This window comes from Stenella coeruleoalba (assembly GCF_951394435.1).
Source record: "Stenella coeruleoalba genome assembly, chromosome: 1".
Taxonomy (NCBI): Eukaryota; Metazoa; Chordata; class Mammalia; order Artiodactyla; family Delphinidae; genus Stenella; species Stenella coeruleoalba.
The window spans coordinates 137,863,257-137,877,328 of NC_137169.1; the positions used below are offsets into that span (position 1 = coordinate 137,863,257).

General features: G+C 36.4%; 1 protein-coding gene across 1 annotated transcript in view; it reads right to left on the minus strand.

The window, feature by feature from the left end:
- The window catches only part of USH2A (usherin), a 785,755-nt gene that overhangs the window by 129,240 nt on the left and 642,443 nt on the right, over nucleotides 1-14,072 (minus strand). Inside the window, exon 60 of the mRNA XM_079900731.1 lies at nucleotides 3,432-3,786. Coding sequence (XP_079756857.1) covers nucleotides 3,432-3,786 — 355 coding nt within the window. The remainder of the gene's footprint in view (nucleotides 1-3,431; nucleotides 3,787-14,072) is intronic.

Here is a 14,072-nt window from a genome sequence, read left to right on the forward strand (position 1 = left end):
GAGTCTTGGGTTGTAAAATGAAACTGGCTATGAAGGGATGACTTAGAGGATATATCAAAAGGGAGTTCTCATAGAACTTTTTGGTAGATTAAACGTTTAGGCTGAAACCTCTGAAAGCCATATTTTGAAAGATCAGAGGTTTAAGCATTGCAACATTGATGCCTTCAATAAAAATATATTTAAATTAAGTTGCCTCATTCAGAAAGATCTTGTCAAGGATTTTTCAATATTTTTCTTTCAGGGTGGAAGTTAAGAACATGAATTCCAGGAATATAGTGAGAAGTAATAGATTTCCCCATGGATCACATATCAACTAAAAAAGAATTTCTGCACTTAAGAACACTGCTTCTGATGCTTATAATGAGGGCACTAGAATATGTAATATGAAAGACCCTGATATATAAAGATAATTAAATGTCAAATAAAAAAATAAAGTACCAATTCTGAATTCTAAATAAAATGAAGATTTCTTTCTGATATAAATTGCAGCAAGCTTTTTGGACCCACCTCCTAGAGTAATGAAAATAAAACCAAAAATAAACAAGCGGGACCTAATGAAACTTAAAAGCTTTTGCACAGCAAAGGAAACCATAAACAGGATGAAAAGACAACCCACAGAATGGGAGAAAATATTTGCAAGTGAAGTGACCGACAAGGGATTAATCTCCAAAATATACACACAGCTCACACAGCTCTATATCAAAAAAAAAAAAAAAAAAACCAACAACCCAATCAAAAAATGGGCAGGGGGCTTCCCTGGTGGCGCAGAGGTTGAGAGTCCGCCTGCTGATGCAGGGGACACGGGTTCGTGCCCCGGTCTGGAAGGATCCCACGTGCTGCGGAGCGGCTGGGCCCGTGAGCCATGGCCATTGAGCTTGTGCGTCCAGAGCCTGTGCTCCACAATGGGAGAGGCCACAACAGTGAGAGGCTCACATACCTCAAAAAAAAAAAAAAAAAAAGGGCAGAAGATCTAAATAGACATTTCGAAGACATATAGATGGTCAAAAAGCATATGAAAAGATGCTCAATGTCACTAATTATTAGAGAAATGAAAATCAAAACTACAATGAGGTATCACATCACACTGGTCAGAATGGCCATCATTAAAAATTCTATGACCAATAAATGCTGGAGAGGATGTGGAGAAAAGGGAACCCTCCTACACAGTTGGTGGGAACGTAAATTGGTACAGCACTATGGAGAACAGTATGGAGGTTACTTAAAAAACTAAAACTAGAACTACCATATGGTCCAGCAGTCCCACTCCTGGACATTTATCCAGAGAAAACCATAATTCGAAAAGATACATGCACCCCAATGTTCACTGCAGCCCTATTTACAATAGCCAAGACACGGAACCTAAATGTCCAGTGACAGATGAATTGATAAAGAAGATGTGGTACATACATATAATGGAATATTACTCAGCCTTAAAAAATGAAGTAATGCCATTTGCAGCAACATGAATGGACCTAGAGATTATCATACTAAGTGAAGTAAGTCAGACAGAGAAAGACAAATATCACATGATATCAGTTATATGTGGAATCTAAAAAAATGATACAAATGAACTTATTTACAAAACAGAAACAGATTCACAGACTTCACAAACAAACTTATGGTTACCAAAGGGGAAAGGTGGGGGGCAGGGATAAATTAGGAGTTTGGGATTAACATATACACACTATTATATATAAAATAGATAATCAACAAGGACCTACTGTATAGGACAGGGAACTCTACTCAATATTCTGTAATGACCAATATGGGAAAAGAATCTGAAAAAGAGTGGATATGCGTATGTGTACAACTGAATCACTTTGCCGTACCTGTGAAACTAATACAACATTGTAAATCAACTATACTCCCAATATAAAATAAAGATTAAATTTAAAAAATTGAAGATTTCTTTAATTTACACACTGCTTATTTCTTAATTCTATGAGAAATTTGAACATAGGACGGTGAGAAAATATTGTACTTCATTCATTTACGAAGATTCTTCTGGAGTTTCATGAAAATATGTTTGCCTCATCTTATTTAAACATTTTGATAGATGTTATACTCTATAAGATAACCTTCATATAAAGTGGGCTGCCAAAACTGGAAGCATAGAAAATGGTCTGGTCTTTGACAATGGTGCTTTACGATGTCTGTTCTTTCTTACTTATGAGGGGTTTCACACTTAGCAAGGTCTTGGCACGTTTTGAAAACCCTATGTATTTGACTCCCAAGACCACAATGTTTCATCTCTGTGAAGGAAATCTGAGGGTTTCCTGCTGATCTCCCAGAGCATTTCTTTCTTTTCTTCTCTTTTCTTTTTCTGTTAATATGTGCTATCTGCCAGTCATTTTTCTCAATGCTGGGGAGAGTCAGGGCAGCCAAGTAATATCTCTCAGACATAACTTGGTTAATTTTGTGTTTCACAGATCTTCACTAAGATTTTTAAAAAATATTTTTAAATAAAATAATGGAATAAACCGTCACTGGAAAAAGTCAAAACTAAAGAATCATATGAAGTAAAAAGTAAAGGTACCCCCTCTCCCTACACGTTGCTTTATGGGTAAGTTGCAGAGTATTCCCTTGTCCCAGTATGTCTCCTCTCTCTATTTACAATATTCCAGAATGTTTTACACAAATTATGTCACATTTACACACTTTCCAGAGCATTTCTTGCCTAACACTTTTGGTGTATGATATTCTCACTTGTATTGTGGTTTGCAGCTGGTAGGTGGTAGGGTTTGGGACCTGAATCCCAGTGTGGTGGATATTATGGGCTGTAACCCACTACTACTCTTACCTTTTTATGTTCAGTTCTCATCTCTGCAGTATTATAACAGAGAAAGCTCCCCAAGATAAGGATCATCCTATTTTTGTATCTCCCATAGAATGTCAGGCTATGCCAGGGGTAAAGAAAGCTCTCAGGAGACACAAGGTAGACTGAATTAAGTTGTGTTATGGGCCAGAGGAGGCCAACCCTGAAAAATTACCACTAAGTTATAGTGCATGTGATGTATATGTATAACTCTGCGTACCTAGACAGGTCTACCTAGAAATTTAATTTTCTTTTTCCTCAAAGAGCCAATAGTATCACATCGACATATGTGACATGTCTAATTTCATCTGAGCCTCATCCTCATGAGGTGTAGAGGGACACATTTAATATTCCCATTTAATGGATTTGGAAATCACGCAAAGAGAGATTCACGTATTTGCTGGAGGTAACACAAATTAACCGTGGTTTGAAAACTGGTCTCCAATATCTCTTATACTTAGTCCATGGCTACGTTGCACTTTTTGCACTTAACCATTTTCATATATATGTTTAAGCCCCAAGTGAAGAAAAATGACAAGGCAGATAAGAAAATCAATGTCAACATATTAACCAGATAATCTAAGTATCTGTTATACTTTTTTTCTGAAGTTCTTACCGTCACGGTGAAAGCGTGCACAACAGAGAAGTTCAACGTCGGGTCATCGGTTCTCTCTTGGTAGACCACACGGTACTGGGAGATAATGCCATTGGGAGATTCTGGCTTCGTCCAGTTCAGTAGAACTGAATGAGCACCAGTGGCTTGAGCCCAGGGCGCTGGCAAATCTTGAGGTGGGGCTTCTAGAGTCCGTGCTGATGACCACAGACTCTCCACAGTGCCCCTGGAGTTACGGGCTCTGACCCGATATTCATAGAGCGTGAAAGGCCTCAAAGTATCTGCATTGTCAATAAATTCAAGGGCTCCTTCTGACCAGACAAACAAAAGGGATTCCTCTTCAAGGCCAGCAGGACGTCTGGAAGGAAACCAGCAAAACAATCAGTGACACGGCACACTTCAAAAGAAGGTTTGTAGACAGAGTAAGGAATTGCTTTTTAGAAGAAATTTTTACAAACTCAATTTTTCAACAGTCCCATTAATGAAATGAACATGTTAAGTCTAATAACAGGAATTTGCTTTAGAGCTCTTTAAAGGGTAAAAGTCAAATTTATTTCCTATGGCTTCTCCAAAACCTAGTAAAACGCAGAGTATGCTCAAAAAATTCTTTCAACTACCTGAGAAGGTGATTGTTTAGGTCCATCTTTAGATTTTATTGATGTTAAAACTAGGGCCCATGAAGTAAGTCACACAGAGAAAGTAACTGAATCATTTTGCTGTATACTTGACACTAACACAATATTGTAAATCAACTATACTTCACTCCTCCCCTTCCCCCCCGCAAACCTCCCCCCCAAGTCCCATGCAAACTCTTTTGGCACTTAACATATAGAGCATTAAACATCTAAGTAAGACAAATGGAATTGTCAGTTGCTGGAATGACCCCAGATAGCTAATATTTCATTTGGAACAGATATTTGCTCATCTGGGTGTAAAATCATGATGCAGACCTGACCAGAATTGGAAGTTCCTGAGGAATCCTGGTTGGTCTCTTTCTGTGTTCTCAACATCTAAGCCCAGTAGGTTTAATAGTTTTTCTTTTAATTGAAGTATAGTTGATTTACAATGTTGTATGAGCCTCTGGTGTACAGCAAAGTGATTCAGTTATACATGTAGATACATTCTTTTGTATATTCATTTCTATTATGGTTTATCTGAGGGTATTGAATATAGTTCCCTGTGTCATACAGTAGGACCTTGTTGCTTATCTATTCTATATATAATAGTTTGCATCTACTAACATCAAAATTCCAGTCAAAATTTTTTTTTGAGTGAATGGCCAAAAGGCATATAATTCCATGGCTTTTCTGCATCTTTGCCTCGTCTCTATCAACTCTACTTTTCTACAAGGGTAAGTATTCTAGGTTGGGGAAGAATGTACCCAAGGGATGACCCTTTCCTCTTTCAGCTTCATCTCTAGTTGAGAAGAGAGTGATGAATAAATCAGTATTTTCCAGGCTGTTAGGAGTATTTAATTAACACACTCTTCAGATGCTGGCATATTCACATGCTGCCACATCAGATTAACCATCAAAACGGAAAGGGTTATTAAGACAAAGTCAATGACAGTACCTTTCACGAAAAGTCAGGCTATTTAAAATCTTTGGCTTTGGGAATTTGATGATCCTCAAGTTGATAAGTCACTATGACCCAGGTATGAGCAATGACAGTCTACCTGCTGGAGGCTGTGGAGGCTTCACAGATACTCCCCGTGACTTGCAATTATGGTTAGTCCACCCACCACATTATTCCTTGCTACCATGCCTGGGCCAGACTCTGCACTCCGTGTAGGTTTGCAGGGTTTGGCCTTTGTACCTGCTGCAGATACCAGGTACCAGATGTGTCACTGGGAGGGATCCATTCTAATGAGGACCACAGGGCTCACAGCCAAGTATTCCTCTCAGTCAGTTTTTTAAAAGGTGTTTGCTGGGAACATAATATAGCAGGCAAACATATGAACTTCTATGGGTAAATAAAACTTTCTATTTTGTCTGGCTTCAAACTTTCTATGACAAGTCAATGAACTTTATTAAATTCTCATGAATTCCCACATCGAGGTGTAGCCATGGTTGTCTTAAAACTGACGTTCTATTAAAAAAAGAAAAAGAAAAAAAAACAAAACAAGAAGAAAAAAACATAAAAACACACATACACACACACAACTGACAATTCTTTAAAAAATTGCCTCAGAGTGTGAATTTTAAAAATCTATACTATGTAAGAGATTAAGTATTATGTTAGCCCCAAGTTTATCCACCAAAACAGTTAAAGGATGCAGCTGGGTTAAGTATTTCTTATCACGACTGAATATTTAATTAATATTACAGTGAGGTAAACAGTCCATTTGTGGTATTAACAACAACAACAACAAAAAAGAACATTTTTATGTCTAAATGAACTTTGAACAGAAGATGTTGAGTAGATGACAATTACTCCTAATTTATTTAAGATGTAGGCTTCAACTGTGTTTAACTGGAAGTGCTTCCTCCTGAACAGTCTATGTTTAGGGAAATCACATTTTCAGTTCTCTCTGAAGAGTCAAATGATTAGTTCTTCTATACTTAAGTTCATTGGGGAGCTACTTCAATAATGCACTTTTCCAACTAGAGTTAATTTAATGTTGCTTAACACTTAAGAAGAAAACAAAAATAATTATTAAACTAGGAACTATATATTTTAAAGGGCATTCATACTTCTGTTGTTTTCATGTGGTATAACCTTTTAAAGAACTCCCTGCTCTCTTGGAATGCCAGAAGTTCTCAGTGCTTATCTTCAAAAGTAATTAAAACAAAATCCTATAATTCAGTGTATTTCCCATAACAATTTAACATTATGAAACTGCCAACCTTACCTTATGAAGAATATTAAGAATATTCTTAATTTAAATAAATAGCCAGAAACACCTGTAGTCAGAGGAGATGGATTGTAAGCCTTGGCCTTGACACATCATTAAATGACCTTGGGCAAACTCACCTGTGTTCTCTAGTGTTCATTTCACTTTGTAAACTGGAGTCAATGATCTTATAGGGTATAATGTCTAGAATTTTGGTAAGAATTAAATCAAGTAATGCATGTGAAAATTACTGGGTCAAATGTAATACACAATACAAAGGAAGTTATCATAGAAATGATGTCCAAAGCTGTAAGAGGGTGTGGAGAAAAGGGAACCCTCCTACACTGTTGGTTGGAATGTAAATTGGTACAGCCACTATGGAGGACAGTATGGAGGTTCCTTAAAAAACTAAAATAGAGCTACCATAGGATCCAGCAATCCCACTCCTGGGCATGTATCTGGAAAAGATGAAAACTCTAATTCGAAAAGATACATGCACTCCAATGTTCACTGCAGCCCTATTTACAATAGCCAAGACAGGGAAGCAACCTAAATGTCCAGTGACAGATGAATGGTTAAAGAAGATGTGGTACATATATGCAATGGAATATTACTCAGCCATAAACAAGAATGAAATGATGCTATTTGCAGCAACATGGATGGACCTAGAGATTATCATACCAAGCGAAGTAAGTCAGAAAGAAAGACAAATACTCTGTGACATCACTTATATGTGGAATCTAAAACATGACACAAATGAATTTATTTACAAACAGAAACAGACTCACTGACACAGAAAACTAATGGTTACCAAAGAGGAAAGGTTGGGGGAGGGATAAATTAGGAGTTTGGGATAAACAGATACACACTTTTATATATATATATATATATATATATATATATAAATGAATTGCTTTGCTGTACACTGGAAACTAACATAAAATCATTAATCAACTATACTATAACTAAAAAAAAGAAACGATGTCCAAAGCCTGTATTTGGGAAGACAAATCCAGCAGTTGCGTAAAGGCTGCATTGAACAGGGAGTGACAGCAGTCACACAGTGAAAAGGTCATCTCAACAGTCCACATGAGAATAAATGTGGATCCTGAACTAGGTCGATGGTAGAGGAAATGGAAACATGGGTGATTTAAAAAATGCTTTGGGAAGGTTGAATCATCCAGCTTTCCTGAGTGGGTGGTTGTTCTGGTGTTGAGGAAAGAGATTCAAATACCCTTCAAAAATTTTAGGACTTAATTGCATTTAAAACTCTTCAGTGATTCGCCATAGAACTGGCCTGTGCTGACCACTGCAGATTCACCTTCTGAGATTTCTATTCCCATTTTACATTCTGGTCAAAATCCAATAGAAAGTCTTTCCCTTGCTTCTCTCTCAAATAGGGTTACAATATCCTTCTATGTGCTTAGTCTTTTCTTTATGGACTCACTTGTCACAGTGTATTGTAATAGACTTTTTTTTTTTTATATCTCTCCTACTATACTACAAGTTCCCTGAAGTCAGACTGCATCTTATTTTTGAAGCAATGACTGGATGACTGACTGGTTGACAAGAATAATCCAAGATTTTGGTTCCAACAAGAACCACAAAAATGTTCTCATTATTAAGTTATTGTCTCTCAGCTCTAAACCTACCCTTCTATATTTGGCTTTATGACAGTGGGGCTGGGACTCTGCCCTCTACATTCCTGCTTTACTAGCTGATTCTATATTGGGATCTGCCAATAGGGGGCGCCAGAGGGTGATTAGAGAACTGAAAGGAAAAGGGAAGGGGCTCCTTCCTATTTGCTTCCTGTTTGCTTGCTGATTACATGAGCTTCTCTGCAGCAAGGATTCTTCACCTTGTAAGCAGTAGATCCTTCTCCCTTAGGAGCAGATGATTCAAATATGACATTTTTCCAACACTTGGAAATCCAGCTTCATCTCATGCCTCCTCCTACAGACACCTGCACCAGCTGACAGGTGCCCCCTCCTTGGATGTCTGGGTTCCAGCATCATAGGTGCTCCCCTCTAAGTTTCTAAGTTTTAATAATTCAAGCCGTTTCTCTTTGTTGCCTCAGTCCTAAGGGTATTAGCTCTTTCCTGCAGTTGCCACCTCTATGATATCCTCGAGTTCTCTTTCATCCTTTCAGTTACCTAGTTAACAAATTTACAATCAGGTAGTAATTATTTATATTAAATTCTTTCTATTAAAATAATTGGTGTGGGGCTTCCCTGGTGGTGCAGTAGTTGAGAGTCCGCCTGCCGATGCAGGGGACACGGGTTCGTGCCCCGGTCCGGGTAGATCCCACATGCCGCGGAGCGTCTGGGCCCATGAGCCATGGCCACTGAGCCTGCGCGTCCGGAGCCTGTGCTCCGCAACGGGAGAGGCCACAACAGTGAGAGGCCCGCGTACCGCAAAAAAAATAAACAAATAAATAAATAAAATAAAATAACTGGTGTGGTTTCTCTTTCCTAGCAGACCTTGATTGCTACAGAAAATGAGGATGATGTTCACAGAAAGAGGGAAATAGGAAAATTGTAAAGAGGGTAATGATAGATTTGCATCTGGACTCACTGAATTTATCATTTTGTCTTTATCACACCATATTACATATTGATTGTAAAAAGTAATTAGAAAATAAAGATGAGCAAAAACACAAGAATCATCCGTAACCTATCTCTGAGATAAGCACCGTTAACTTTCTTTTGGTGTTTAACATTCCAGACATTTTTCGTGCACATATAAATGTAAAAAAAATTCCATGTATTTAAAGAGAAACAGAATCATACTAGGTGTACTGTCGTGCAATCTGCTTCTTTTATTATCGTGAACCTCTTTCCTTGTCCTTAAATATACACATATAACTGCCAGATTTGTCTTCCCCAAGCATGGCTGTGGATGGTCCATCTTGGATAACTTTCTATTTTTTATTGTGCTTTATGTTTAACACAGTACTTTCACATACATGATTTCATTTAATTCCTATGAAATTCTAGAGGTTAATTATTTTCTATGTTTATCAGCCTAACTTACATAGAAGTGAAAGCTTAGGGAACACAGTGACTTGCCCAAGGTCACATAACTTGTAAGTGGCAGACCCAGGACCTGGAAGCCATATCTTCTGACTACAAATGCCATGCTTTGTCCATTCTGTCACACTGCTTCTCTATTTTACTCCAAATCTTTAATGGCTCTCATTGTTTCCAAATCAAAACCCTGAACTCCTCAGCCTAGTATTTAAAGTCTTCCAAAATCTACTGTCAAGCCGACCTTCTAAATTCTCCCTACAAATAACAAAGTCTCCAGCCAAGCCTGAGCACGGAACCCTATGCCTTCGGTGTTGGGAATTTTGCTTATTCCAGTCATTTTATTCACCTGCGATGTCTTTGCCATCAGTCTTTGCTTACTAATATTTTATCTACCACAAAGGAAACAGAATACAAAGTCCTGCAATGGATGAGACGACACACGGGAATTTTGTATAGGTGGCCTTTCAAATCAGTAAATTGTAAAATAATGTTGACAAACTAGATAGCTTAAAAAAAAATAACGAATGCCTAATTGATACAAAAAGAGACATGAAGTGAGAGTGTTTGGGAAGTACATTCACCAATCAAGAGAGCTTTTGGTTGCAACCTGTAGAGTCCTTGTCACATCAGCCAGAGAAGCTTAAGCCTGCACAGTTGGAAAAGCAAGGTTTCCTGGGAGGTTTCTAGCTCTGCCTAACCACTCTTACAGATAGATGGGGTCTTCAAATTATTTTTGTACAACACTTTTACTCCTGCTTTTTAAAAACTTTGCAACTTAGCCATTATTTTAAAAAATTACTTTGTAAAGGCTTTAAATATTTATATATTCATTGAACAAATTGATTCAGTGTTCACTATTCTTTCCTCCATCTCAGATCTTCCTTCTAAACTTACTCTCTTTCATCCTGAAATACACTTGTTAGAAGTTCACTGAATGATATTCTATTTGAGGTAAATGCATGAGTCTATTGAAGGTAAATTTTCTCCATGTTATTTTATATAAGTATAATTAAGATCTGAATTCCGATTATTAAAAGTTAATTTTTCTGAGAAAAAACCCCACAAATGTCTAGATTTCCTGTCTCATTCCTTAAAACAAAATCAGTCTATTAATGTAAGATCAGAAACCATAAAACTCCTGGAAGAAACGTTAGGCAGTGAGCTCCTGGACATTGCTCTTGGCAATAGCTTTTTGGATCTAACTCCAAAAGCAATGGCAACAAAAGCAAAAATAAACAAATGGGACTAAATTAAACTAAAAAGGAAGGAAACCATCAATAAAATAAAAAGTCAACCTACTGAATGGGAGAAGATATTTTCAAGTCATATATCTGATAAGGAGTAAATATCCAAAATATATAAAGAACTCATACAGCTCAACAACAGAAAAACAAACAATCCAATTAAAAAATGGCAGAGGGTCTGAATACACATTTTTTACAAAGAAGACATACAGATGGCCAACAGGCACATGAAAAGATGCTCGACATTACTAATCACCAGTGAAATGCAAGTCAAAACCACAATGATATATCATCTCACACCTGTCAGAATGGCTATTATCAAAAGGACAAGAAATAACAAATGTTGGTGAGGATGTGGAGAAAAGGGAAACCTTGTGCACTGGTGATAGAAACATATATTGGTACAGACACAGTGGAAAACAGTATGGAGGGTCCTCAAAAAATTAAAAATAGAACGTCAGCAATTCCACTTCTGGGTATTTATACAAAAAAATATGAAAACACTAATTTGAAAAGATATATGTATCCCTATGTTCATTGTAGCATTTTTTACAATAGCCAAGATATGGAAGTAACCTAAGTGTCCATCTATGGATGAATGGATAAAGAAGATGTGGTATATATATAAGGAGTACTACTCAGCCATAAAAAAGAATAAAAATTTGCGATTTATGACAACATGAATGGACCTTGAGGGTATTATGATAAGTGAAATAAGTCAGAGAAAGACAAATACCATAGGATTTCACTCACATATGAAATCTAAAAAACAAAACAAATGAAAAAAAGAAAACAAAACCAGACTCACAGATACATGGAATAGACTGGTGGCTAAAAGAGGGGAAGGCTTTGAGGGATGGGCAGAATGGGAAAAGAGGTACAAATTTCTAGATATAAAAGAAATAAGTGTGTAATGTACAGCATGGTGACTAGGGCCAGTAATATTATGTTGCAAATTTGAAAGTTGCTAAGAAAGTAAAAAAATAGTTGTCATCATAAAGAAAAAATTTTGTAACTGTATATGGTGACAGATGGTAACTAGACTTATTGTGGTGATCATTTTGAAGTGTATACAAATATTGAATCATTATGCTGTACACTTGAAACTAATAATAATGTGTTAATTATACTTCAAGAAAACAAAAAACAAAATCCAATCTATATTTAGATATAAGGAGTAGAGCCAGAAAAGTGCTGGAAGAAATAATTGATGTGTTATGTTTAATATGATCACTAAAAGAATTTCCATAATATGTAAAAAGGATAAATTAACAAGAAACAATCTAAAAGAAAATAGTCTAAAGATATATACTATACACACACAAATATATATTAGAAATAAATAAATGAACAGCCTGACTTATAATGACCAAAATTTTAATTAAAACAACAATAATATGCCATTTAAAATACTAGGGCTTCCCTGGTGGCGCAGTGGTTAAGAATCCTCCTGCCAATGCAGGGAACACAGGTTCAATCCCTGGTCTGGGAAGATCCCACATGCCGCGGAGCAACTAAGCCCGTGTGCCACAACTACTGAAGCCTGCACTCTAGAGCCCGCAAGCCACAACTACTGAAGCCCGCATGCCTAGAGCCCGTGCTCCACAACAAGGGAAGCCACCGCAGTGAGAAGCCCATGCACCGCAATGAAGAGCAGCCCCCGCTCGCCACAACCAGAGAAAGCCTGTGAGCAGCAACGAGGACCCAACGCAGCCATAAATAAATAAACAAACAAATAAATAAATTTATGAAATGCTGAACTAGCAAAGATTTGAAAGATTGTTTGGTCCCAGTATTGATTAGAGTTTTCAGAATTAGAAATTCTCATATACCATTTTTAGAAGACAATTTAGCAATCTCCAAAATTTAAAATGCACAAAATTGGATCCTGCACTTCTAGTACTAAGAATAATTTTCCATATGTTTATTGTAAAGATTTTTTTGGAGAATTGCTTTTGTAATGAAAACTTAGAAATCACTGATTTTGCCAACAATAGGAGACTGGTTAAATAATACATGATACACATCCATATAATAAAATATTGTTGAGTCATTAAAAGAAATGAGGGGGGTGTGTGTGTATGTGTGTGTGTGTGTCCAAATGGTCAAAGAAAATTTGAACAATTCCTTATTTAAGGGAAACTATAAATAGAAAACATCAATGTTACATATATTAAAATTAATAGTAGTTATGTCTATCAATGGGAACTATATACATGGGTAAGTCATAAAAAAGGGATGCATAACCTTTGTAATATTCTGTACTGTTAAAAAGTTTTTTTAAAAACATTATTTCTAATTTAAACAGTCATTAAATTTTTATTTTGTAAGGCCAAGTTTCAATGACATCAACTTCATCCATGGAAGTCTTCCATAAATATTCCAGACAGAAAGAGTCCCTGTCTCCTGTAAATATTTTGGTAAATATTTATATTTCTCACATTATATTGCTCATTGTTTTGTTTGCTTAGTTTGACTTACATCTCCTACTATAGTAAAAGTCCTTGGTAATAGGGCTCAGATCTTACAGTAGTTATGAATATTATCTGTCATCTATTATCCATCTATCTATCTGTACCTATCTATCTATCTATCTATCCATCTTCACATCCATACTGTCTTTCCACATAGTACAAACTGATTGCATAAAAATTCCTTCACCTTTGAATCAATGCCCTTTTTTCTTAGTTTACTCAATCAGCTTAATTATTCATTCTAAAAAAATATTATTTATGGTACCCTGCTTGGAATGTTCTTCCATATCATCCATCCATTCAAACTGTCTCAGATTTTATCCTTCAAAACCATACTCAGTTTTTCGGAATGTTTAGTTATTTGAATATTTGGAAGGTTCATCACTTATTTTTACTTTTACGGCATTTAGAAGGTGTTTTAATATATTTTTGTCTTTTACTGAACATTGATCCAATCTTTTTCTTTATTTAGAGCCTGCTTTTGAAAATAAAACCCCATGCATTTTTGTCTCTCTTAAAATGGAATCTCCTAGTGGGAGATCATTTTATTACGTATTTTGTAAAGTCTTAAGAAAAAGAGTTTGGTGGATTTTGTAGATGGAAGTTGGATTTTGTGGGTGGATTTTGCCATTTACAAGATTACAGATATAAAATAAAGGGGAAATACTGAAGAATCTTTATTATACAAGCCAAACTTGCTATGAGAAGAAAGCAGATGCCCAAGATGGCCTTATGTATGCCCTATCAGTAAACAGGTTGCAAAACGCCAACATAAAGGTTGTCCCTATTGTAGGAAATCTCTTTTGTAACTCACATTGGTCAACAAAGTAGCCTAAATATAAGATCATGTTAACAGGTGAACTAACCAGAAGCAATCACATGAATAGTCTTGTCCTTACTAGCTTATTTTTTGTTTTGTTTTTTAAAGTCATAAACATCTTACCTGTTTATTAGGGCAGATCCTTTTTAACAGGATGCTATCTAGAGGCAACATTTAAACAATAGATGGGAATTACTGAGGGGAAATGATTTGGGGGCTTGGAGAGAGCAGAGACGAACATCTT